The 26,673-nt window shown below is 45.9% G+C and overlaps 1 protein-coding gene across 2 annotated transcripts in view; it reads left to right on the top strand.

The window, feature by feature from the left end:
- CDKL1 (cyclin dependent kinase like 1) overlaps positions 1-26,673 on the top strand; it is an 80,441-nt gene that overhangs the window by 31,475 nt on the left and 22,293 nt on the right. For both annotated transcript variants that reach the window (XM_030215337.1, XM_030215338.1), the window contains exon 4: positions 25,626-25,698. In XM_030215337.1, coding sequence (XP_030071197.1) covers positions 25,626-25,698 — 73 coding nt within the window. The remainder of the gene's footprint in view (positions 1-25,625; positions 25,699-26,673) is intronic.

Raw genomic sequence — 26,673 nt, 5'->3', positions numbered from 1 at the left:
ACAAAGATATTGAGACCTGCCTGATAGTTTCCTCAGTTGTGTCAGATCCACTGCAGTCTGTTTCTGGCATACTATAGGGCAGGACACATTTCATAAACTGTCGTGAGCAAGTCCTGAGGAATTATGTAAACAGGGAAATGAAAACATTCTGTTTGTTCTTCTGTAAGTGTAAATGATACTTGTTACGTAACTTTGCGTGACTTATTCATCGGGATTTGGTGCCATGGAAATGCTCAGCATTACTTTGATAAATTATTTTTATATGTGGTATGTGAGATGAATGGCCTGCTGAAGGCTGATTGATTGAGAGCTTGAGTAAATGGTGGAACCTAATCCCTAAAGCCATAAGAAGCATTGACAACTATCTCCACTTCAGAAAGGAACTGAAAACACATCTCTTCAGAGAAAGTTCTATGGCAAACTATAACAGACTCCCATTGTGCAACCAACTCATGAATGTTTTCTAACTGTCCAACATGCTTACGCCTTCAACCGATCCTAACTGTCTTATTACCATGTAACCCAACCTATGCCATTCAACGATCTTAACTGTCTCTTTAATATGTAACCCAACCGACAACTGAAGCCACAGTTAGACACAGTAACTCCCCCATTTCATTAGTTTTGGGGTATCACTTAAACTAGCCATGCACCACAAAATTTGATAAGGAGGATAATGAGCTGCTGAGCCATATCTCCCTTTGTATCAAACTATGTGAACTTTCTTGCAGCCACATAGTTGTATAAAAACATCACAGGGAGTGGCTAAAAAGATTGGTATACTGATGCTGCATGGCGGCTTGCTAGCCTCTTTGGCAACTCTATCTGCCTCTATGATGCAGCAAGAAGCCTGTTTGGACCCCAATCCCTGCCTTTCTCCCCAACTCAGTAGTGGTGGCTGGAAGTCCATCTGACACCCCAGGCCTTCCTGAGCCTCTCGAGTCCCTCTGCTAGCCACCTGTTCCCTTTCTTATCATTGTCAATAATGCTACAGACTCGGTCAGTACCGTCTCATGTCCAAAGGGTTGCAGTATGAATCGGTACTGAAATGGCACCATTTTGATACCAGTGGCAAAGCTGCAAGAAATTAGCATCTGTCCACCTGCCAAGGGACAGGCAGCTCAGGTTTGGATTGTGATTTTCTGAGGGCAGGTGGTACAATCCTGAAAGGAGAAGTCAAGGATAAAGTATACACAATACCCCCTTCAGCTCAAAACTAGCAGAAATCATTTCAATACTGCAAAACAGAGAGAAAACATAATAAAAACAGTGCCGCACATCCACTGTCAGTTATTGTACCTAAAATGTTCAAAACAATATATAAAATACTAATAAATGAACGTAAAGCTTTCCTTAATCGCACAGTTTTCCCCTTTGTCTATCATCTGATTATCTCTCGTTGCTTCCTAGCTGGCCAGCTCTAGTCTTTAGCTGTCTCTCTTTCCCCAACCTTCACTAGCTGTCTGTTTTCCTACTCCTGTCCCTGCTTCTCACCCTCCTGCAGCAGTTTGTGCCTCTGTAGCTTTCTCTCTACAAGGCTTCAGCTGGAGAAAGAAAAGCAGTGTCACTGCCTTTCAAACCAAGCCCAGCCCCTTTCCAAAGATGGAAAAGAGGCTACACTTGGGGACTTGCAACAAAGAAAAGGTTATGGGGTTTCTGAAGGAGAAAAGATAAACATAAAAGGAGGTTATGAAGGTGTTAGACACTACCCTCTTAAAGAATTGGAGGTTTGCACAGGGAAGGAAAGTTGAGCAATGAATAACTTAACAACTATGGAGTCTATATTCAGCGGGCGTTAACTGGGCAAGAACGACTCCTGCCGATCTAACTGCCATTGACCATGTCCTAACATGATATTCAGCGGCACTGGACCACCCTGGCACTAACTGAATAGTGCTGCTGAATACCACATCTGACTGCCACACCTCTATCCAGTTAGTGCCAGGGTGGTCCAGGGACAGAGCACAGGCTAAGTCAGAAGTTATCTGGCACTGCTGATATTCAATGCCAGTGTCCGGATAACTCTCTGGACAAGTAGTACCGCATAAATGGTAGTCCTAACTCGCCCAAATGGCTGTTAGGCAGGGATGTAGCTAGCATTGGATTGTTAGGGGGGCCCAGGGGTGGCATTTCCTCCCCCCACCACCACCACATTCCTTACCTTTTGCTAACGGAGATGCTTAATACCCTCCAGCCAATGAGATACGCTGCCTGAATCGTCCCAGTGCTGCCTCAGTAGGGAAGAAGTCAGTGGCCTTCCTTTCTGTCACCAACATCGGCCCTCCTTACTCATGGTCAGTTCATGTGCGAACTGAGCATGCTTGAGGTGTGCCGATGGCAGCGGCAGGAAGGGAGGACACTAACTTCTTCCCTACTGAGGCAACACTGGGGCAGTTCTGGCAATGGATCTCATCAGCTGGCAGGGATTGGGCATCCCCACCAGCCAGTCAAAGGGTACGCTAGTTGTAGGGGGCCTAGGCCCCTAAGCTTCCCCTCCCCCCCCCCCCCCCCCCCCAACGTAGCTAATCCACTGCTGTCAGGGTACCAGCTCTGAACATCAATGGTGCCTGGATAAATTCCAGTTACTGCCCAAGACCTGGATATGGACTAGCACTGAATAATCCAACTCTAAATAAGCTTGCTGTAGCAAGGGTTAAAAAAAAAAAAGCATTGACCACTGGAGGCTGAATATTGCCTGGTATATCGTTTGTGTGTATTCTCTTTTTATCAAGAAGTTTTAAGCCCTGGAAGGTTGGAATGGTGTACAACTTCTATGGAAATTTCCCAGTTCTTGGTCCTGTCAAAAGAAAGGGTACAAAACCAGTCAAATAAAAAATAAATACATTTTAAAACACAAAAACAAACAAAACTAGGTTAAATAAAACAGTACTTTTAATGCAGCTATTTTTACACATGATAGATGTAAAGTAGTTTTTGAAGTGCTAGTAGGTCTTTTGAGTTTGTGTGACTGTCAAGAACCAAAGTATTCAGCCTGGATGGTATGTACTCATCAACAAGTGAGTCACCCTAACCTCATCAATAAATTGTAGTCCTTAGTTTATTAACAGAAAATATAAAATAAACCAAATAAACTTAAGGCATTTTATATAGTTTAAACATCTCTATTTGTTTAGCACATTGAAGTAACTAACAACTCAGCAATACTAAGATGAAGACAGTAATCCAGGAGGCTGTCTAGTCTTTTTCACCAAATACCACACATGTGATTATCTCCCAGTGATGATAACTTTTATGCGTGTACTCGATACTAAGAGCTTCTAGCTTTTAGAGAACACGTCTGATGTCTCGCGACTAGAATGGCAAACTTGGAGGAGCTGAGACAAACAAAAAGATAGATATTTAGAGGAGACCTTCAGGGACCGCAAAGTAGTCTCACTTCAGTTTGACAGCTTCTGTGTTGCCTTGGAGGAGAAAAATGTCACTTTGGTGTGGGGGAAAGTGATCCTGTAGCATGGACCTGCTTTTAGATAATGCAATATCCTCTCTCACTGAGTTCAAGAAATAGATATACTGTTTAGAATGTGCCATGTCTATAAAATACTGAGTGGAATGGAACGGCGAATCGCTTGTTTATCCTTTCCAAAAGTACTTGGACTAGGGGGCATGCAATGAAGCTACAAAGTAGTAAATTTAAAACAAATCAGAGAAAATATTTCTTCACTCAAAGTGTAATTAAACGCTGGAATTTGATGCCAGAGAGTGTAGTAAAAGCAGTTAGCTTAGCAGGGTTTAAAAAAAGGTTTAGATAATTTCCTAAAAGAAAAGTCCATAAGCCATTATTAAGTTGGACTTGGGAAAACCCACTGCTTCTTTCTAGGATAAGCAGCATAAAATCTGTTTTATTGTTCTGTGATCTTGCCAGATACTTGTAACCTGGATTGGTCACTGTTGGAAACAGGATGCTTGGCTTGATAGGCCTTTGGTCTGTTCCAGTAAGGGTATGCTATGTTCTTATAACTATGATCTGGACTGAGAATAGGATGTTGGGCTCAGTTGGACCTTGATCTGACATGGCATGACTTATCTTTTGTTCTTAAAATGATTCTGCACAGGTAGTACTGTAAATCAATGACCCTATGCCTCTGTCTCAAAAGAAATGCATCTGTGAGGCCTGAGCACTATGACTTTTCTCATATTCTGTATACATCAGGCCGTTTGTCACAAATAACAATAGCATTTTCCACAAACTGTCGTACACTAAAATTGAGGCTGTGTTTCCCAAAGAAAAGCTTGCTTTGCAAATGCTCTGCTTCTGCCAACAGTGCAAACCTTTCTGCAAAGTGTATATTTTTGGAATTTCTAAGAGGCCCAGATAATTGTGCAGTCGTGATTTAAGGGTTGTGAGAAATGGAATGTTTAGAGTACAGCTATGTGGAAATACCACTTGTTACTTGTATTCAAATATCTGATTTTGAAGAATATCTGAAAAGTTCACAAAATATGGCAAGTGACCAAAATGTTAACATTTCCCATCTTTGCTTTAAAAGAAAGCACATGATAGAACAGTATACTTTAATATCTGATTATAGTGTTTTTAGAAAAGCGATAAAAACCTTTCTGTTTTACAAGATTTTGATTAGTAAAGATTAGTCTTTTTGTCTTTGAGGATTTCAATGTGTATTGGGGATAAAAGATTAATATACATATTATTGTATCTCCCTGGTATTGTCAGGGCCTTCTTGTGTTTAACCTGCACTGAACCTAACTAAGAAAGTGACGGGCTATAAGAACTGTAATAATGTAATGTAATTATGTATTTATATTATGTGGGTGTAGCTCAAGGTGAGTTACATTCGGGTACATCTAGATATTTCCCTGTCCATGGAGGGCTTACAATCTGTGCTTATACCAGGGGCATAGCTAGGTGGGGCCACGGGGGTATGGGCCCCCACAGATTTAGCCCTGGCCCCCCTGCTTTCACCCCCCCCCTGCTGCTGCGGACCCTCCCCTGCTACATTCGACCCCCCCTCCTGCTGCCGCCAACCCTCCCCCGCCGCCACCGTCAGGTACCTTTGCTGGTGGGGGTACCCAACCCCGACAGCTGAAGTCCTCTTCAGCACAGGTCTCCAGCACATAGCTGATCTGGATTCTATTTCTGTGAGTCCTGACGTCCTTCATGTAGGAACGGGCATGACGTCAGGACTCAAAGAAACGAATCCAGATCAGCGAACGCGCCGGACTTGGAGACCGGCGCTGAAGGGTAGTTCGGCTGGCTGGGGTTGGGGACCCCCGCCAGCAAAGGTACCTGGCGGTGGCGGGGGAGGGTTGGCGGTGGTGGCGGGAGGGGGGGGGGTCGAAAGGGATGGGAGGGGGCTAAAATCTGCCCCCTCACCTTGGGCTCTGGATCCCCCTCCCGCCGAAGTCTGGCTACGCCCCTAGCTTATACCTGAGGTAATGGAGTGCTATGTGACTTGCCCAAAATCACAAGGAGCAGCAGTGGGATTTAAAACCTGACTTTGCTGGATTTCATCCTGGTGTTTATTTATTTATTTATTTATTGCAATTGTATCCCACATTTTCCCACCTCTTTGCAGGCTCAATGTGGCTTAAAATACATCGTGATAAGTGGAAATACAGTTAGAAAATATACAATTACTGGTACAGAAGGATCTTGGGTAACATTATAATAAGAGACATGATAGTATAACAAGCAGATATAGTAAGACAGTTCTGAATATATATGGAGGAGTTATATGTGTTCATATTTGTTACTCTTTGTGGTACGCCTTGTTAAAGAGATGGGTCTTCAGTAGTTTGCGGAAGTTAGTTAGTTCGTAGATCGTTTTTAGGTTGCGCAGTAATGCATTCCATAACTGTGTGCTCAGGTAGGTAAAGCTAGACGCATGCATTAGTTTGTATTTTAGGCCTTTGCAGTTGGGGAAGTGCAGATTAAGGAATGTGCGGGATGATCTTTTAGCATTCCTGGGTGGTAGGTCTATCAAGTCTGACATGTAGGCTGGTGCATCTCCGTGAATGATTTTGTGAACTAGAGTGCATATTTTGAACATGATGCGTTCTTTCAGTGGGAGCCAGTGTAGCTTTTCTCGTAGGGGTTTAGCACTTTCATATTTTGTTCTAATCACTAGGCTACTTTGCCGCTCCAGTTGAGGCTTATTAATAAACTAGTGATTGCAGTGTCTCTTAGGTTTTGCATTTCAGCCTCATTCCTTTTCTCCAGGGCCATTCCAACACCTTTTTGATTGGAGGGGGGCCAAACAAGCCCATCTGTGTTCACGTCCCAAAGCTCTTTAGTTGCTGATGTTGTGTTGGGGAAAATATTGACGGGGCTGTGGACCCAGTAAACTTCCCCCATTCTGCTGCCTTTATCTTTCTCATTAAAAGTGAATCCTGATAACAAGGGGTGAAGACGGGGAATGTATACTAAAACGAGAATGCAAGCGACGTGAGGGGAAGGGCAGGCAATGCGGCAGAGACTATTACTGGACAAATACTTCAGCTGGCCAGGGTTGGAGACCCCAGCCAGCCAAGGTATGTGAGGTGGGGAGGGGGGGAGCGGCAGGGAGGCAGGCCAAAATGCACCTCCCCACTTTGGGCTCTGGACCCCCTCCCCCCCATGTTGAGGTCTGGCTACGCCACTGATTGCAAGACTTGCATCACAAACTGCAACTTAGGCAGGTGTTGCCTTTATCTTTAACGGGGAAGGTGGATCTGTATAATATGAAGTTGGTGCCTACATTTATATATATATATATTTCAGATGATCCCCCTCTACTTTAAGGTGAAAGATGACAACCTTCTCTTGCAGTGGCTGCAGAGATTCCTGTGGAGGGGTAAACCACCCAGGTTGACTGTCTCCACATATTAAAACCAAGGGATAAGGGGGGCTTGGGAGTACTGAACCTCCGACATTTGATGACTGTCAGCTATATGCATTATATTAACGATTGGTTTAGGGCAGTGGTTCCCAAACCTGGTCCTGGAGGCACCCCAGCCAGTCAGATTTTCAGGATACCCACAATGATTATTCATGAGAGGGAGATTTGCATGCACTGCCTCTACTACATGCAGATGTCTCTCATGAATATTCATTGTGGGTATCCTGAAAACCTGACTGGCTGGGGTGCCTCCAGGACCAGGTTTGGGAACCACTGGTTTAGGGGTAGAGAGGACAACTTCCACAATGTCACTTTAGTGTACTGCTACATGCATCTCCTGGTAAATTACCTGTGACAGTGCAATTTTTCTAGCAAAAAAAGGTGCCGGTACTCACATACTAGGCCACCCTTCAGGGGTGGGGTGATCACTGAGGGACTCACGCCCCCTGCAACCAGTCACAGAATCCATGACAAGGCAGAATTGATGTGTTGAGCCTGAGCTCTTTCATTAAAACTTGTGGTCCATGGGTCAATTTTAGCAGACACTGGAAAAGGTGCCGGTACTCAGTACCCCCCGAGTACCCCCTCAAAAAAAGCCCTGGGTATTGAAAATGTTTATCACTATAACCCTTAAGTATGGCGTGGCAGTGGGTCTGTGCTTTTTTCAATCTTTCTTCTGCAGTCACGCCTTATCTGCCAATCCAGGAATAATCCGGCTTTTTACACCTGGCTGTGATAATAAGACTTTCAAAAATTGGGAAGACAAAGGTATACGGTATCTGTACCAGTTGTTAATGGAAGAGGGCTGGTTGAAGCTCTTTGTAGAGCTGCAGAGGGAGTTTTCTTTACCCAATACTGATGCCTTTGCATATATGCAGCTTAAGCACCGTGGGCTACATTCTATATATGGCACCTGAAAAATCTGCACGGTAAAAAAATTATGCCTAGGCGTATTCTCTAAAGTATGCCTAAATTTTATAGCATAGGCTTAAATTTCTGCACGGTATATAGAATACGCCGAGTGCCACTCCATGTGACAAACTATTATTAATTCTGAACGTAATAAAGTGCATGTGCTTATAAAAGTATGATGCTATTATCTATTTGAAATTTGAGCACCATTTTTTCCTAGTGAATGGGAAACACCTATGTATTTTTTTTTGCTGTCTGACTTTTAAAGTACATGCATTTTATTATGTTCAGAATTAATAATAGTTGGAACTAATGATGTAATGTGGCTAGCATTGCAGCTGCCACAATTGAACACTTGTGATTGCTATGATGCAGTAAGTAGCCGAAGAAGCAGATTCACAAAGTTATGCTGTTCTGCATGATACTGAAGGTTCCTTAAAATTCATTCAAAATTGAATTAAGCTAGATTGATTAAATTGATTTTTTTGGCAGTGCTGTTTAAAGTCAGTTTATTGGGAGGAGCTGTCGACTTGTGGTTTATAAAAAGTAGACATTAATAAAGCACTTTGCTTTGGAGACTTGAAGTTCAGTCCTTGAGGATCACTAACAGGCTAGGTTTTCAGAATATTGCTATTGAATTCAGTAGGGATATCTTGAAAACCTGGCCTGTTTGCGGCCCTTGAGGCCTAAACTTGAACAAGCCTGACGTAAGGTCTAGTATACTGGTGGTCTATATTAGAATACTAGTGGAACCATGCCCGTTTCCTCAACAATCAAACGGGCCCTAGGAAAGCTGTCATGTAAGCTTTTTTTTTTCTCTCTCCCCTGCTCTCCCCTCCACGTCCAGCAAGTCTTCCCTCCCCTCCCCTCCATGTCCAGCAGTTCTCCTCTTCCCTGCCCTCCCATCCGTGCCCCGCGATTCTCTCCTTTACTGTCCTCCCATCCATGTCCATCAATTCTCCTCTGCCCTCCCCTTCCCTTCCTCCCCTCGATTTGTACCTGAACCTTCTCTGGCTGGCTGGCGCTGGCTTCCGTTCGTAACACCCCTCCTGACGTCAGCTCGCCTCCAGCGTTCCCTTCCCTCTCACTGTTCCGCCCTCTGACGTCATTACGTCTTGACGCGAGGGCAGGACAGTGAGGAGGAATGGAACGCTGGAGGCTGGCTGACGTCAGGCCATGTTATGAACCCAGGCAGCCAGACATGGAACGTTGGAGGTGCAAATTATTATATAGGATGTGGATTGATTTTGAAAGTCATACAATATCACAGGGGCAGACTGAACATTCAGGCAACCGGGCAGTGCCCGAGGGCCCAGAGGCTCTTGGAGGCCCAGAGACTCCGCCCAGATGCCCGGCGCGCTGCTGATGATCTAATGGCCTCGGGGGGGGGGGGAACATGTTCTTTCCTGCCCAGCCCGCTGGGCTGCTGCTATTCCCCCAACCCAGCACCATCGTATTTTAAAAATGGCGGCCGAGACACCCTCGGAAGTCTCACAAGACTGTCGAGACCTGCGAGACTAGTGCGAAAAGTCTCGGCTGCCATTTTAGAAACATGGTGGCACCGGCAGGTGGGGGAATAGCGGCAGAGCAGCGGGCAGGAAAGAACATGCCCCCCTGCAGAGGCCACCAAATTACCAGGACTCCTCAGATAGGACCGGGGCAGCGGGGGCATCAACTGCGGTGGCAGGGGAAGTGTCTGGCAGTGGCCGGGCGGGGTGCCCAGACCACCCTCAGTCCGCCCCTGCAATATCAAGACAACCACTACTTTAATTAGCCCATATGTCTTTTGAATTAATCCACTAAGGAAAGTCACATACACACCATGACCTTCTGCATGTGTCTGACCGACTTTCAGCCAGAACTGAGTGCTGCAGGGCCACCGAGAGGGGGGGGGGGGCAGGGGGGACAAAATTCCCCGGGCCTCCAAGGGGGGCCCGGCGCCATGGTCAGGCCGCTGGCGCTGCAGTCCCCGGTCTCACCTGCCTGCCCTCAGCTCAGTCCACCACTGGGCCCCCTGCATTAAAATCGGCAGCGCCTCAGCTGAGCTTCGTTTGGAAAGGTAGATCGCCTTCCTTCGGGCCTTCCCTCACTGTGTCCCGCCCTCGTCTGATGTAACTTCCGGTTTCCGCGAGGGCGGGACACAGGGAGGGTCCGAAGGGAGGCGATCTGCCTTTCCAAACGGAGCTCAGCTGCCTGAGGCGCTGCCGATTTTAATGCAGGGGGCCCGGTGGCGGATGGAGCCGAGGGCAGGCAGGTGAGACCGGGGACTGCAGCAGCGGCGAGGGCGACGGTGTCGGCTGGGGGGGGGGGGGCGGCCTTGTCCCGGGCCCGGCTTAGTCTCTCAGCGGCCCTGGAGTGCTGAAGCCACTTTGATTCTCATTCATACCATGCATGTTTGCAGTTCTGGGTGCAATGCTCAGATAACCCCCATAGCTGCAAAGTACATGGATACTGTTACCGAATACACTTTGTACATAAGTTTCCCAGAGAAAACACTCAGTAGTTTTTCTTTCAAAATAAACCAACATAATTTTATTTTGGTGATACATTTCTTCACTGGCTTCCAGGATCTGACCCTCCCATAGTCAGAAACAGAATGAAGGGTTGATGGCAAAGCCAGCAAATGTAAGTGAAAATTAGTTTCTGAAATTACTGTATCAAGAAACGTCTACATTTTTATTAGGTACAGAAAAGACCACAGAAAAACATAAAATAACTTGTGATCCCTATGTAAAGCAGGAAAGTCCACTCTTGTCAGGATATTTTCCTGATGGTGTAAAGTAAAAATATAGAAACATTTAATTTTTCTGTTGCATTTGCAGATTCTTTTCTGCACAGTGTCTCTGGAAATTCTACAGCTGCTATATAGATCCTGGTTGGAAATGTTTAGTTAAAAAACAATATTGCATTTTGGGGGAAACAAATCCTCTTATCACTTTATATTTGTTTTTTTTTTACAGTGAACAATTCTCAATTCAACAAAGAAGATAATATCAACAAACATGTTAGAATGAGAAGTGGTGATAAGCAAAACACACACTTTTTTTAAAATTATGATTACCTCTTTCATCCTTAACCTGTGATGAAAAAAAATTGAATACAGACAGGAAAGGCAAACATTTTTACCACTTAAGCAGAGCTAAAGGGGGCAGAGGGGAAAGTGTGGTTTTCGGGGTTTTGAGATTTACTATATATAACTTGAGTTCTGACAGTGTTTGTTGTTGTTGTTGGTGGTTTTTTTGTCAGACTGAACTGAAGAGACAATAGTGGAAAATATGTGTTAGGCTTGTTTCTTGCTTTTGTTCTAGCCTAGGGAGTGGAGGAGTAGCCTAGTGGTTAGTGCAATGGACTTTGATCCTGGGTTCAATTCCCACTGCAGCTCCTTGTGACTCTGGGCAAGTCACTTAACCCTCCATTGCCCCAGATACAAATAAGTACCTGTATATACTATGTAAACCACTTTGAATGTAGTTGCAAAAACCACAGAAAGGCGATATATCAAGTCCCATTCACTTTCACATATGTTGAATGATTCTAATTTATCAATATAATATAACATTTGGATTTGGGGGGGGGGGGAAAGCTGACAGGACAGTGTAGAAAAAACAAAACCCAGTTTTTGCACTGTAGGTCCTGTTTTGGTGGGAAGGGACAAGCAGGGCAGTTGCCCAGGAAGGCTTAGTGATGTCACCAAGGTACAGCTTCAGAGCACCTGGCATTGAATGGGTCCACACCTTATTCTGGCCTAGGCCCTGGTGTGTCAGGGCTCTCTCTCCAAGGCTGTGTGAACAATGTTGTTGCACAGTGTGCAAGGCAAAAGAGAGATGCAAGAATCACTCCCTGTTCATTGTCTTCCCCTGCAGTGGCTGTGTGGTGCAGTTAGTGTGGGGGGTGGGGCACTAAGGGGAGTGTTGCACAGGGCACAATTCCAGCTGGAGACACTTGACAGCTCTGAAAGGATGTTTTAGGTCAGTCTGCTCCTGAGGAGAGCAGTTGATTTTCTCAAAGATATGGGGGCCTGACAAGAGGGGTTATTAAAACTACAGTTGTATTATGGGTCCCTAAGCTTACAATAGGGAGCTACAGATTACAAGCATATATTCAGAAAGAAAAAATAATAATAATGTGATGAAGTAATTGCAGGGAATGTGTTTAAATAAAATTAACCCAAACTTACTCTCAAAAACAAATACTAAAAAAGGAATTCTATAAGCTGGCACCTAACGTAGATGGTAATTGTGCGCCAAATTTATAGAATAGTAGTGCTTGTGCGTGTGATTGGTGCCAGTAATTAGCAGTAATGCGTGCAAGTGCTACACACTGTTCTACAAGCAATACACCATATTGTGTAACTGTCAGGGGGTGAAGACGTGCATGGAACACATACGCGTCGCCAAGCTATTTGCACAGCGTATAGAATACTTTGTTACACGGGTTGCATGGCGCATTCACTTACATCAACCTTGACTTGTAAGTAGGCATGCCTAAATTTTGACACACCAAGTTCAGCTTTCTGCTAGTGCTTTTTGATGGTTTAGGCACACCCCTAAGCCATTGTAGAATTGGCACTAAGCATGCCCCTTTGTGGCACTTAAAATGAGGTACCAAGTACTGGAATTGCCACCTAAAACAGAAAGTTATCCAGGCGTGGTAAAAGGCATGGTTTTAGTGCTCCCTTATTTATCACAGGAGTCATCTACCTGCGGCATCTCAGTAACCCAGGTTGCTGACTCTTTTGGTAAATGAATAACTCTGCTTGCAAGCCACCTCACAAGCAGTGTTATTCCAGCAGTCTAGGAGCATCGAGCATCGAGCCTCAAGCCGTGGCCTGATGCTCCCAGGCCAAAGCTTAAAGTGACCTCTTTGATCACACTCCTACCTCCCTAAAGGACCCTCCTCTTTCAAGGGGGCCTGGCAGTCCTGCATCTGGTGGTCCAGTGGTCGTAGGGCAGGAACGATCCCCAGTTGCTCCTGCCCTGCCAGCACCTTCTCCAAAATGGTGCCCGTAGTGGTAGCCTTGTGCTACTACCACTAGGGTCATATTTCCATACATTTCAGTACAAGATGACTGCTTCGGCCTTCACCAAGGAAGATTTGGATGGGATACCGGTGCCGGAAATGGTATTCGAAGCTGACGAGTCGGAGAAACTTAATGAATTCTCTGTAAACCTGGAGGATGACTAATGACTCCCAAATCTACCTTTCTACCCCTGATATCTCACCTTGCATCTAAACCAAAGTTTCAGCGTGCTTGTCTGACATTACTCTCTGGATGTCTCAACGCCACCTGAAATTAAACATGACCAAAACCGAGCTTCTCATTTTTCCCCCCAAACCCACCTCCCCACTCCCCCCATTTTCTATTTCTGTTGATGGCTCTCTCATTCTCCCTGTCTCCTCAGCTCGAAACGTTGGGGTCATCTTTGACTCTTCTCTCTCCTTCTCTGATCATATCCAGCAGATCGCCAAGACCTGTCGTTTCTTTCTTTACAACATCCGTAAAATCCGCCCCTTTCTCCCCGAGCACTCTACCAAAACCCTCATACACACCCTTGTCACCTCTCGTTTAGATTACTGCAATCTGCTTCTTGCTGGCCTCCCACTTAGTCACCTCTCCCTCTCCTTGCCTCCACCTACCCTCCTCTCCTCCTTCCTGTACACATTAATTTGTTGCAGGAATTGATGCATGAATTTATGATACTTCAGGAGTCAGACAGCACACCAGAATGAGAGAGAAATCTTCTTTATTTGCCAGCAAACAAAGTAGAACATCAGCATTAAGTCTCTTCTTCTCTTTCTCAGCTCTCTGTGTCTTTGTGGCTTCTGTCTCAGCTGCTTCTCTTCTTATGCTGTCTTCTCCTTCTTCTGTCTGTTCCTTCTGTCCTTCTCTTTCTTCTGAGCTCCTTCTGACGTAAACTGCTTCTTCTCCCACTTAAATACAGTTCTATCTAGCCTAGCCTAGCCCCCTTACTCTCCAATTGGTTAAGGAATAGATTGATTACCTTGCCTCAACCAATCAGCTCTATACAAATATCAGTTACATAGGTTCCAGACATCCTAAACTGACCTATGACCTGGGGGCCCCTCAAGCTAGACATTTGGGCTCCAGAACTCCTGCATGTTATTATGATTGATTTCTCATCTATAGCTTAACCTGGGTTCACTTAGAGGATAATGGATATTCTTACATTTATTATTCTCATATTCCTAGTACTAACTGCTAACTAAACTCTGGCATTCATTAAAGGGGTCAAGGGCCAATCTTACTTAATAGCATACAGCTATAGTTTGTTATTTCTTTCAAGATCCATTCCTACATTTTACCTATAATTAATCAAGGAGAAGAGAGCTGACTAGTCCTGACCTTTTTCACCTATCAGCTCCATACATTAAACCAGCCAGAACTGCAGATGTCAAAACACATGTTTGACCTCTTCACTGCAGTCCTTGCTTGACCTCTTAAACAGCAGACAAAGAGTAATACAGAATTTAACAGACATTCTACACAGACACAAAACTTATTAATTTACACAGAATACAGCATATTCTAAAATAAGCATAATCAAATTCCCTATAAAACAAATCTAAACATCAGGATTATCTACATATTAAGCACTTCTAAATAGTATTTCAGCCTATTCCTTAAACTACAATATGTCATATGTCTGGCTCATGCCTGCTTGCAAAACTATTCAGTATGCCTAATAGTATACAAATGTTGAGCTAGCCTTCATCATTCACAAGGGACAGAGTTTCATTTCTCACTGACCTTTCTAACCTTTGGCTTAGCCAAGCTAAACTCTAATAATCTGAACCATCTGGCATTCCTTCACTTTAGTTGCAAGGTAAAAAATTGAACTTTTTAAACACCAGACTTTTAATATCATTTCTTTGTCCACTGCCTCAAATTGATTTGATTTGCTTACTTTTTTTTTTTTGTCTATTAGATTGTAAGCTCTTTGAGCAGGGACTGTTTTTCTTCTATGTTTGTGCAGCGCTGCGTACGCCTTGTAGCGCTATAGAAATGCTAAATAGTAGTAGTAGTAGTAGATGTAATGGGGCAGTTCTACAAACTGAAGAATAGCAATTCTCCTGGACCGGATGGTATTCATCCCAGAGTACTGATAGAACTGAAAAGTGAGCTTGCGGAGCTATTGGTAGTAATATGTAATTTATCCTTAAAATCGAGCGTGGTACCAGAAGATTGGAGGGTGGCCAATGTAACACCGATTTTTTAAAAAGGTTCCAGAGGAGATCCGTGAAATTATAGACCGGTGAGTCTGACGTTGGTGCCGGGCAAAATGGTAGACAAAGTACCTCATGAAAGACTCCAGAAGAAATTGGAGAGTCATGGGATAAGAGGTAGTGTTCTATTGTGGATTAAAAACTGCACCTTATTCATCCTTTCCTATGGACAGAAGAATGCTTATTGCCTTTCACCCGCATGTTGATTCTGTGGTTGAGAAAATCTTGGCTACCAAATGAGAGAAGTAATCCCAATGAGGCTGATAAGTCTCTGGGGATAGCACTACAGCTTCTAGTGAGCAATATAGAGTAGGATAAGGGTAGAAGTACACTTAAATATAACTGGAGTGATAAAATTTGTACAGTTTGAAGTAATAGGATTATGTGGAAGAGGTATTGTTCATTTCTTAGTTCGATAGATATGATGCATTGTTCATGAATTAGTTCAGGTTTTCTGGGTAGGCTTTCTGGAAGAGGTGAGTCTTGAGGTCTTTTCGGAATTTTAGATGGATGTTCACAATTCTAATGTTTCTAGGTAATGCGTTCCAGAGCTGGGTGCAAATGTAGGAAAAGCTGGATGCATATGTTGATTTGTATTTTAGTCCTTTACAGTTTGGGTAATGCAGGTTTAGAAACGTTCTTGATGATTTGATGATGTTTCTAGTTGGTAAGTCGTTACGTTCGGTCATGTAGGTTGGGGCCAGACCATGGATTGTTTTGTGGACCAGAGTGCAAATTTTGAAGGCTATTCATTCCTTGATTGGTAGCCAGTGCAGTATTTCACATAGGGGTTTAGCACTTTCGAATCTTGTCTTTCCGAAAATGAGTCTAGTTGCCGTGTTCTGCGCAGTCTGGAGTTTCCTTAAGATCTGTTCTTTGCATCCCACATATATAGCGTTACAGTCGTCAACATGTGATAGTACCATTGTTTGAATTATGTTATGGAAAGTTTCCCTTGGGAAGAATTGTTTGATCCGTTTGAGTTTCCACATTGCATGGAACATTTTCTTCGTGGTGGCAGAGGCTTGGCTCTCCAGGGTTAGGTTGGTATGAATAGTAATTCCAAGGATCTTTAGTTTGTCCGATATTGGGAGAGTATATTCCGGAGTTTTTATGGATGAAGGGAGGTTTGTTTTGTGGTGAGAAGAGAGAATGAAGCAGTGAGTTTTTTTCTTGTTGAGTTTGAATGCCGATGCCCAGGCATCCATTAAGCTTAAACTAGTCTTTATTGCAAGAGTGATTTATGTTGGATTAGAGTTGAATGGTATGTAAATGGTGACATTGTCCGCATACAGAAAAGGATTAAGATTATGCTTGTATAGGGTATGAGCAAGGGGGATCATCATCAGATTACATAATATGGGGGTGAGAGAGGTGAACCCTGGGGTACTCCGCAATTGGTACTCCATGATGGTGATATGTTTGAGTTTGCTTTTACTTGATAAGATCTTGTGGTTAGGAAACCCTTGATCCATTTGAGTATATTCCCTCCTATGCCTATCTTGTCGAGTATTCTTAATAGTATATAATGGTCAACCATATCGAATGTGCTTGACAAGTCAAGTTGCAAGAGGAGTATGTTTTTACCTAATGCGATTTCCTTTTTGAACTTGGCTAGGAGAGTTACCAGGACGGTTTCTGTACTGTGGAGAGATCTGAAGCCCGACTGTGATTCATGAAGGATTGAGAAATTGTCGATGTATTCAGTAAGTTGTTTAGCTACAATGCTTTCCATCAGTTTGGTTGTAAGTGGGATGGATGCCACAGGTTGGTAGTTGGTGATATCGTTAGTTTTCTTTTTGGTGTCTTTTGGTAATGGTGTGAGTAGTATATTACCTTTGTCTTTGGGAAATATGCCATGCTGGAAAAAGAAGTTGAGGTGGGAGGTAAGTTCAGTGATGAATTGAGAGGGGGGGGGGGTTCATTAAATTGAGGCAGGTGTCCAATTGACAATAGGCTGTAGAGATCTTATTGATTGCTAGTGCTAATGTTTCTTATGTGATCTGGGTGAAATTTGTCCAAGTTCAGTCGGCTGGGTATTCATCTGAGTGTGGGTCTAATTAAGATCTTATCTGTATTTTAGGATATTACTAAAAACGTATCTATTTTCTGTTCAGTAGGGTTAACCATTGAATTTAAGGAATTTCTCCAAGTGAAACTCTTTATAGCTCCCTTCACTGAAAAAGTTTTTTTATTGTGATCCACTTTGCATTCTTAAGGATAAAAATGGAATATAAAACTTATTAGTATAAAATACCTAGTAAGTGAAAGGTATCTAGCCATGTTATCAATGTTACCAGCTGAGGGGGTTGATGCAGAGGGGTTGATGCAGAAAGCCATGTGGTAGAGCTGCGCATGAACGGCTGAGCATGCGTCTTCTACTGTGAAATTGAAACTGTGATGCAGTATGCAGATGAGATGCTAATTTCAGGCACAAAGAACGTGTGTTCTAATTGGGGGAAGCCTGCCAGACACATATACACAAAGGCTCACTGCGCATGTCCAAACCAAAAAGCTACTGTTTCCTTCTGTGTATTGCGGATGATTACTTAATGGCCTCGTTACCATATATTTTAATGCAGTGCGGACCCATTTGTATCATATGAGTTAACTCCAACTCTCAACTCCTTTCCTCATTGTGCAGCCAGTAACTGTGTGCTTCGGTGCCTGAATGGGGGAAATACCATTTCCGGGAAATTTTATTTTCCTGTTGTGGTCCAGTAATATACCTCCTGGAAACAGTGACATTTTGGCCGTGAAAGCACAACTTATGCGCTCTTGATTCTGACATTTGAAGTAAAAGGACTACCCCCTCCCAAAGGAAAATTCAGGACGCCAATCCAGGCAAAGTAAAGGCTATCACAAGACATTAATCTTACAATGCTGTGCAGTAGTCAGGGCTATCAGCTCTCAAAAGTACTTCTCCTTCCATCAAGTGCATGTTAGCATGCTTCAAAAAATGTGTACAGTCTGAAGAAAACATTCAGAGAATGACCAAGCAGGAAAAAGCTTTGACGAGGAGGAGGCTGTAATTCATGAGCCACTAATGAAATAGCTGCACAGAGCAAGATGAATTGATTCAGCCCTTGGTTTCAGAATTAAGGTTTGCTCTTTGGGGCGGGTTGGCCTAATGAATAGGATCTTGTGTGCTGTAGAAGAGATTCTCCATAGAGGCGGCAGCGAGAACCTGGCTGCTGTAAATGTCACTGCCAGAGAAATTATTAGTTTACATCAGCAGCTATACAGGTTTGCTGCATGTCTAGACTTGGTTTATGAGGAAAGGAGAAAAAGCTTTGTATGATGTTAAAACCCAAATCAAGAACCTTGTCTGGTTTAATTAGAGAAAAGAGTAATGAATTAAAACAATTTATTTTGTTTTATATGTGACTTTTTTTGAGGCTTTATTAATGAACTAGTGGTTGCAGTGACTCTTAAGGAATGAGAGCAAAATCCAAAGACCTTTCATGTACTTCTCATTAAAGTGAATCCTGCAGTTTACGATCCCCGGCCAGTCTTCAGGGATGGAATTTATTGCAGCGTGTGTTGTTCGTTTCTCTCGCATGCCTTCTTATGCTGGCCTGCTGAGAGGATACCTCCTTGGCATGCTTTCTTATTGCTAGCTAGCTGGCATGTTTGTAAGGTCATGGGGTGAAACTTCTTTTTCTGGAAAGAAGGTCAATAAACTTTCACCTGCATTATTATCACACAGTGTGTGAGAGGAGCAGAGCGGGCACCCGGTGACGTACACAAGCATTACAAATGTGAATTCCCAGTAGATACTGCAGCTCACATTATCACCTAGCTTCCAGGCTGAGTAAAGACATTGAGTTTGACTCTCTTCTGGTTACCCATAGCAACCTGACCTATTTCATGCTGTAATACGTTGCTCTTGTCCCTAGGGGCAGTGAACAGAATTTTGGTTGGAGCTCCGCCCCCAGCTCCTCACCTTCTCTCCCTATAAGACCATTTCTCCCCTCCCCCCACTTTCCTTACCAAGTATTTTCAGACCCTTTCTACCCAACATTTCCTGGCCCCATTTCTTTGTCGTCCCTTCCTATTGTCATCCTGACCTGTTCTCATGTATCCTCCCTCCTTGGCTCCCAGGCATCTGAAAAGCTGCCAGTCCAGATCCTCTCACCTCCCTACTGGCAGCAGGGCTGAGGGCAGTGTTGTCTTCCATTAGCCAGCAATTGAGGAGGATGGGAGCAGAGGAAAAGGTGAAGTCTCTCTTCCATCAGCCCACTGGTATAATGGCGGCATTATGTCAGACGTGTCATCTTGTGCCTCTGTTCTATCATCTTTTGTGCAGCTTTGCCAGCCAGTACAGTGACAACAGAGCCACTGGGCCCCAGTGCATGTATTTATTTTAGATTCTCCCCTCCTTCAATACACACCCCACACACATATTCATAATTGCAACCATCAAGGGTGACCTATTTATTTTAAAACATAGTGTGCCTGATTTAAATGCAGAGCACTTTTAACAAGGGAGAGCATAGAAGTCCACGTTTCAAAATGATGAGGGGGGGGGATGCTAAATTCAACCTAAATTACCCCTTGCTGTACACAAGGAGTTTGTTCAGTACTGGTGGTGCTTAAGCGTCCATTGTAGCTACAGAGCTGGTGCCTCTGGAGCAGAACATGGGTGGGGGGGGGGGGGGGGGGGAGGAAGAGCGGTTCTTCTTCATTGACAGGGGCAGCCTGAATTAAATGCAGTCTGTTTCCTTTCTTATATGCATTGTGTGCTGTGCTTTCACATCGGTTCCAGGGCCGCAAGCAGGAAGGATTGTAGAAGCATGGAGTTCTGCTTCTGAGTATTCTGCAACATGTGACTTCTCTCTGCCTTCTGCTGTGGTGGAGAGGGAGGTGGAGAGCAGCTTCACATTGCAGCATACTTGGAAGCAGCTCTTTTTGCTTCTGTAGCCGTTCCTGCCTGCAGCCCTGAGGCTGGTTTCAAAGCACAGTATATGCTTGTAGGTAAGTGTAATACCCCATTATATGGGTATTACTAGAGCCTACAGTGTTTTGAGGCCCTGGGGGGGGGGGGGGGGGGAGGTCCCTGTCAGTGGACTGGAGAGTTGGGATGTCACAGGGTGGGAGGAAGCCTAGCCCAAGGGAGTGGTGTTGAAATACGTTGCAGAGAGAAAGTGTGTCCCTGTGGGGAGTGACAGCAGGGGTGGAGTTTGAGGGGAAGAAATTGCAAGGAGGTACATGAGGTCTTTGGTAGCCTGTACCCTTGCCAGGACCCTTAGGAGTACTGGGGGATCCTAGAGTGTAAGACATAAATACAGGCTGATTATAAGAGACTTTGCTGCCCCATAAGTGGCAACGGAGAAGGAAAGGGAGTTTCAGGTGGACAAGGGGAGTCCAGCCTGGAGGCGGGATTAGGACAGCGGAAGCCTGTCCAAAGCCAGAGTATAGCCCTGAGAGGTGCACTGCTGGAAGCAGGAGAGCCTTAAGGGACTGTTCCTGCAAGATTTGGACTAGAAACCAGAAGTAGTGAAAACAGCCTTGGATTTATTCCTGCCACAACAGGATGGGTAAAGGACAGCAGGGATATAAATATGTACAGCTGTGAATTACTTGGAGAGGGAGGAAGAGAGGTCAAGATTACCTAGGGTTACCATATGTCCGGATTTACGGCCTGCCCGCCTGCCAGCCTGCCCGTTCGTCCAGAAATCCGGACAAACGGGCAGATTGCTAGCCTCCCCTCCCCTTAGTTACTACTGCCCTGGTGGTCTAGTGACCTCTTCTGCCTTCGGGGCAGGAAAGAGCCCCCTCTTTCCTGCCCGGAGCACTGCCCTGCATGCATCCTTCCATCCTGTTGGTGATCTCGGCGCCAATTCAAAATGGCCGCCGAGAGATGAAGTGACCTCACGAGACTTCAACTCTCGGTGGCCATTTTGATTCGGCGCCGCGATCACCAACAGGATGGAAGGATGCATGCAGGGCAGCGCTCCGGGCAGGAAAGAGGGGGCTCTTTCCTGTCCCGAAGAGGTCACTAGACCACCAGGGCAGTAGTAAGGTAAGGGGAGGGGGTGACGGGGTGTGTGACAGGAGGGAGGGGAAAATGTGACAGGGGGCGGAGTGAGGGTGTGAAAGGGGGAGGGGCGGGTGTGTGGTGGGGCGGGACATGTGTCCTCCTTTTTGGGGGACAAAATATGGTAACCCTGAGATTATCATAACTGAATCTTGAATGGAACTGTGTATATAAAGAGTCTGAAGTGTTGACTGCTGGTTGCAGAAGTTCCAGTAAAGTTGGTTTGCAGTCTAAAAGAACTCCTGGGTGCAACATGGTTTTTTTTGAAGAGTGAAAGAGTTTGCTTCTGTACTATGCAAAGTATTATTATAAAGGTTGCATGGTGTATGTAGTACTGGCTTCACTGCACAGACGTTAGCCTGTAGAAAATTGTTCAAGCCAGTGCATGGGTGCCCCACCCTATTCCCACACACCTCTGTTTATATCCAATGAAGTTATCTAGTTTTGGTACTAGCCTGTCCAGAGGTGACTAGGAGCATGCTAGGGATTCTGTTTAGGCCTGGGTAGAAAGTTGGTGAATTGTATCCCTGTTGGAAGTTCAAAAACAGTATGTCACAGGAGGTAGAACCACCACCATGAAGGAACATCTTGAACACAGGAAGACACATTGAGACAGTGGCTGAGATTGGGTGAAGCAGTTTAGAACAGGGGTGGACTGGGGGGTGGGGGCAATGCATTCCTCCTTTCCACAACCCCCCCCCCCCCCCCCCGGTGCATGTGCATTAAACATACATTTGCTTGCGGGGATGCAAAAGCCCCACCAGCCAAAGAAACGCAGTGCCTGAGTCGCTCCCCTCCTCCTTGCGCTGCTTCTGTAATGCAGAGATCCTCAGCTTTCCTCCAGCCGCCAACTCTAGGACTCCCTGAGCATGCTCAGTTCTTGCACAAACTGAGCATATGCGAGAAGTCCCTGTGTCGGCAGTAGGAGGCACGCTGAGGACTTTTGCGTTACAGAAGCAGCCCAAGGAGGAAGGGAGTGGCTCAGGCACTGCATTTCTTTGTCTGCTGGGGCTTTGGCATCCCTGCCAACCATTTAAGGGTGTGCTGCAGATCTGAAGGGGGCCCAAGCTGAAAGTGGGGGGGGGGGGCAGGCTCCTTCCCCCCTCCCCCCCCATTGGCTATACCATAGCTTTAGAGAAACACTATTAACAGCTCACAGCTGTACTGGAGAAATCAGTTCTCTGAAGCTCCAGCTGTTTTATCAAAAGGTTCTAGCAAAAGAAGGAACTTTCTACAGAAACGTTAAAAGAGCATAGGTTACTGGGAGGTAACCAGGATATTAATCTCCAAGGAGAGGAGCAATGTTCTGCCAGAATCTCAAAACATGAGAAAAAGAGCAAAGTGCTGAGTTCCTTCAGATACCGCCTGTCCTATGTGGGGGCTGCTTTGTGGAAAACTTCATCAAGGTGCAAATCACTCACTACAGCACTAAGCTCAATGACAGCTAATAAGCTGAGTAACTTGTCTTTTAGTGGAAGGCAGCTTCACATTTGTTCAGACACAGCCAAGAGATGCAGTCATGTGACCTACCAGTTCTCCTAAAAAAGGAAGTTATCATTTCCCTTGGGAATCAGATTAGGAAGGAGCATAGGAAGGAGCATACATGGGACCTTTAGGGTTATTTACACCCCGAGACTGTGGGGAGGGAGGTAATTATTCATTCTGTGTCCACGCAGAAATTGCTATGGAGGTACTAAAGTACCTACCTGCAGCAGAGGTACAGCAACATCTGTACTGATTTCTGGCATCGACACGTTTACTATAAATCACTAATGCTCAGCCTCATCTCTCTACAAAATTTGTACTCCCCACTACTATTTCCTCTGTCCCTGCATAACTTCTTTCTCCTTTTCGGCTTTCCTTACCTCCCTGAGATGTTCTTTCTTGGATTGAGTTTTGGATTTTCATTTGATACTCACCTTTCTAAATTCAAGCTCGACGTCAGTTATAAATTCAAGTACACCTGGTAGGTCCCTGCCCAAGAGAGCTTACAGAGGGGTCCTTGTACTAAGTGACAGCACTAACGCGTGCTTACCATGTGGGCAAATGCACTACCGTGGAGCATGCTCAGGCATCCTGTGGTAATTTTGGCATCTGCGCATGCTTCTCACGTGCTGGGGGCGGAGAGTAGGCGTGCCCAGGGCTAATTGGTTAGCGCAGCTGCATTGTTGCATGCCAACCAATTAGTGCATGGTGAACACGTGAGCCCTTCCTGCTTAAGAGCTCCCACGCTAATTGGGGAATTAGCATTTGGGCATTAATGGAGGAAATAGGAAATGCGGCCATTTTACAGCCACGCTGAAAGTGACCTCAGTGTGCGGGGAAACCTACGCAGTAGTCGTAGCACAGGCCACCTTTTAGCACAGCTTAGGAAAAGGGCCTCTAAGTTTATTCTCAAGGCAATAGAGAGAGAGAAGTTGGATTTGTACCCTGGCTTGCCTGCTGCTCTAACCACGACACCAAGGACACAATCTAGTCAGGTTTTCAGGATATTCCCAATGAAATATGCATGAAATGTGTTATAATATAACTAGCCGTAGAGCCCGTAAAAACGGGCTGGTATTGGTTTTTTTTTTTCCTTCCTTCCTTCTTCCCCCCCCCCCCCCCCGGAGTCGCCGCCACCGCCGCCATCCCTCCACCCGGCCCGGGCCCTCTCTCTCTCCGCTACTAAACTTACACATCCATTCGCCGGAACGCAGCACGCACATCAGCTGAGCTTCCGTCGGCCCTTCCTTCTCTGCCTGTGTCCCGCCCTCCTGTGACGTAACGTCAGCGAGGGCGGGACACAGGCAGGGAAGGAAGGCCAACGGCAGCTCAGCTGATGTGCGTGCTGCGTTCCGGCGAATGGATGTGTAAGTTTAGTAGCGGAGAGAGGGCCCGGGTGTAGGTGTGTGTGTGTGTGGGGGGGGGGTAACGGTAGCGGCGACCTCGGGTGGGCGGGTGGGGGGGAGCGGTATCAACCTCAGCGGCGCAGTTTCCCTCTCTGTCCCGCCCTCGTCATCACGTATTGACATGGGGGTGGGACAGAGAGGGAAGTCTCTACTGCGCATTTGCGAGTGAGTCGGTCACTCGCCGTTTATATGTTTGATATTCATTAAGGGTATTGTGCAGCCCTCTAGGGTTGCAATTGGATACTTTTCCTTCCTTGTACCCATTTTTCCTTCTTCCTCCCATGTCACCTCCATTCTTTTCCCTCTCTTCTTGTGTGGTTTTTATCTCTGTATTTATCCGATGCCACACCCCCTTTTTGTATGCTATCTCCAAAGCCTCCTCCAAAGTGCCAACCTTTCCACCCTCCCATTATACTCTGGTATGGCCAGTGGCGTTCCTTGGTCGGCTGCCACCTGGGGCGGTTCGCTGCAGCGCACATTCCCTTCCCTGGGTGCAGCACGACCCCCCCCCAAATGCAGTGTCCCCCTGGCGCATCACCTCCAAGCCCCCCCCCCCCCCGGTGCATTCTTCTTATCTGCTGGGGTGCTGGGAGCAGCCGTGTGGCTGTTGGTACCGCAGGTTCCCTGCTCCCTCTGCCCCGGAACAGGAAATAACAGCAGAGGGAGCAGGGAACCAGCGGAGCCGACAGCCGCGTGGCTGCTCCCTGCACCCCTCCTGCAGCGTGCATCCAGGGCGGACCGCCCCCACCGCCTCGCCCTCGGTACACCACTGGGCATGGCATCACACAGTTTGCCCATCATTCTTACTCTACTACCTCTTCCGTTCCATGGACAGCACATCCTGAAGCAAAGGACAATTAAAAGCTGCCCTGCAGTAACTCTTCCGCTCGGGGGGCCCTTTTACATAGCCACTGCCTCACTGCCCGCACCTTAAGCAGCTCTTTTGACCTGACCCAAAGTTAGCTGCAGAGAAATGTTTCCTTAGGTTAAAGAGTGCCATAATATACATTAGGTGCGGACTGACTGGTGATCTGTTCCCTCTGGCAATAAGGGTCATGAGTCCCTAATCACCTATCAAAAGTGAATAAATTAGATGGAAGCTAGAGGAGAGTGGACCCCTTACTGCTGTGTGCCCTCGGGTACTGCCTTATTGCTCCAATGGTCAGTCCGCTCCTGTTATATATCCTTCAAAAATAAAAGTAGTGGTTTAACAAGATTGTAGTTTTGGTGATTTCGTATGATGATTACAGACCTTTGGGCTTCCTTCTGATCCTCTGCTGAGACTATGAAGGAGTTGGTATGAGGGCCCAGAGTTCCTCAGTGGGCCTAGCAAGAGTTTGGGATTTTGGCTGTTGGGAATGCCTAGGTCACATTCCTAAAGAAAAAAAAAAAAAGAAGAGCTAACACATATTTCAGCAAGGCTGACATGAAATGGTGTTTGAGCTAAAAGCCCAGAAGCGGCAGCTGTTCTTGTTCACTCAAGGTCAGACGCCTCTTCCCATAACAGGAAAAGGTTGAAGCACCTCCTGTTCAGGGTGAAAGGCCTGCAGTTGTGCATGAGGAAGAGCCTCAACACTATGGGACCAGACCCTGCTATTGTGGAATTGTTTCTGAGTAGTTAACTTTTTCTTCTTTTTTTTTTTTCAATCTAATTAATTTTGCTTTTTTTGTCCCCCCCAGGGTACCAGAGCATCAAGTCAAGAGTATAACCTGGCAGACCCTTCAAGCAGTTAACTTTTGTCACAAGCATAATGTAAGCTCTTTAATTGTCCAGTGTGATGAGGGAAGCAACTCACGGGCAGACTGAGGACCCTCAGGGCACTTTTACACTACAGAATTAAGGCCCAGATGCATCAAACAAACTTAAAAAAATCAAATTCGTAAAAGTACTTAGCGAATTTAAAAAAACGAAGAATGCAGTAAAAAAACAGCTCAGAAATGTTCGGTGCGGTATTGAAAAGTACAAGGTATCATACGTCCGTAATCCCCGTCGGTAAAAGGCCCCTAAAGCATGCGCAGAGCAGCCAAGCGTTATGCTGGCTGTTCTGCGCATGCCACTGTCAAAACAAAAAAAATCAAACAAACACGTGGCTCCCAAAATAAAAACAAAAGTCAAAATAGGACCGGGAGGGGGCAAAGGCGCTCGTCAGGAGCGTCCTGTTTGAACGGCCTTGCCCCCCCCCACCCCGTCCGAGGTCGCCGCTGCTCCCCGCATTATAAATTTAAAAAGCAAAACGAAGAAATCCTTACTTTAGAAGCCCCGGCTGGCCCCCCTCCATTCCTCTCTACTCTTCTGTCAACCCCACAGCTCCGCCTCCTTACACCCTCCGCCCTATGCCCCGCCTCCTCCGTGGGTCGTCGCCGCCATTCCCCCCCCCTCCATCGGGCCCCCCTCCCTCTTACCGGGCTCGTGCAGCGCCTCTCACCTCTATGTGAAGGCGCTGCACAGGCAAGAAGATCAGCTGACACCTCCTCTGTCTTCGCCCATTCTTCCTTCGTGTCTCTCTCCTTTTGGGCCCGCCTCCGTCTGATGTAAGTAACCTATGTTGGTTACTTAACATCAGACGGGGGCGGGCCCAAAAGGAGAGAGACACGAAGGAAGAATGGGCGAAGACAGAGGCGTCAGCTGATCTTGTTGCCCGTGCAGCGCCTTCACATAGAGGTGAGAGGCGCTGCACGGGCCCGGTAAGAGGGAGGGGGGCCCGATGGAGGGGGGAATGGCGGCGAC

The sequence above is a fragment of the Microcaecilia unicolor genome, chromosome 9, assembly GCF_901765095.1.
Source record: "Microcaecilia unicolor chromosome 9, aMicUni1.1, whole genome shotgun sequence".
NCBI lineage: Eukaryota > Metazoa > Chordata > Amphibia > Gymnophiona > Siphonopidae > Microcaecilia > Microcaecilia unicolor.
This window is presented reverse-complemented; position numbering and strand designations above follow the sequence as displayed.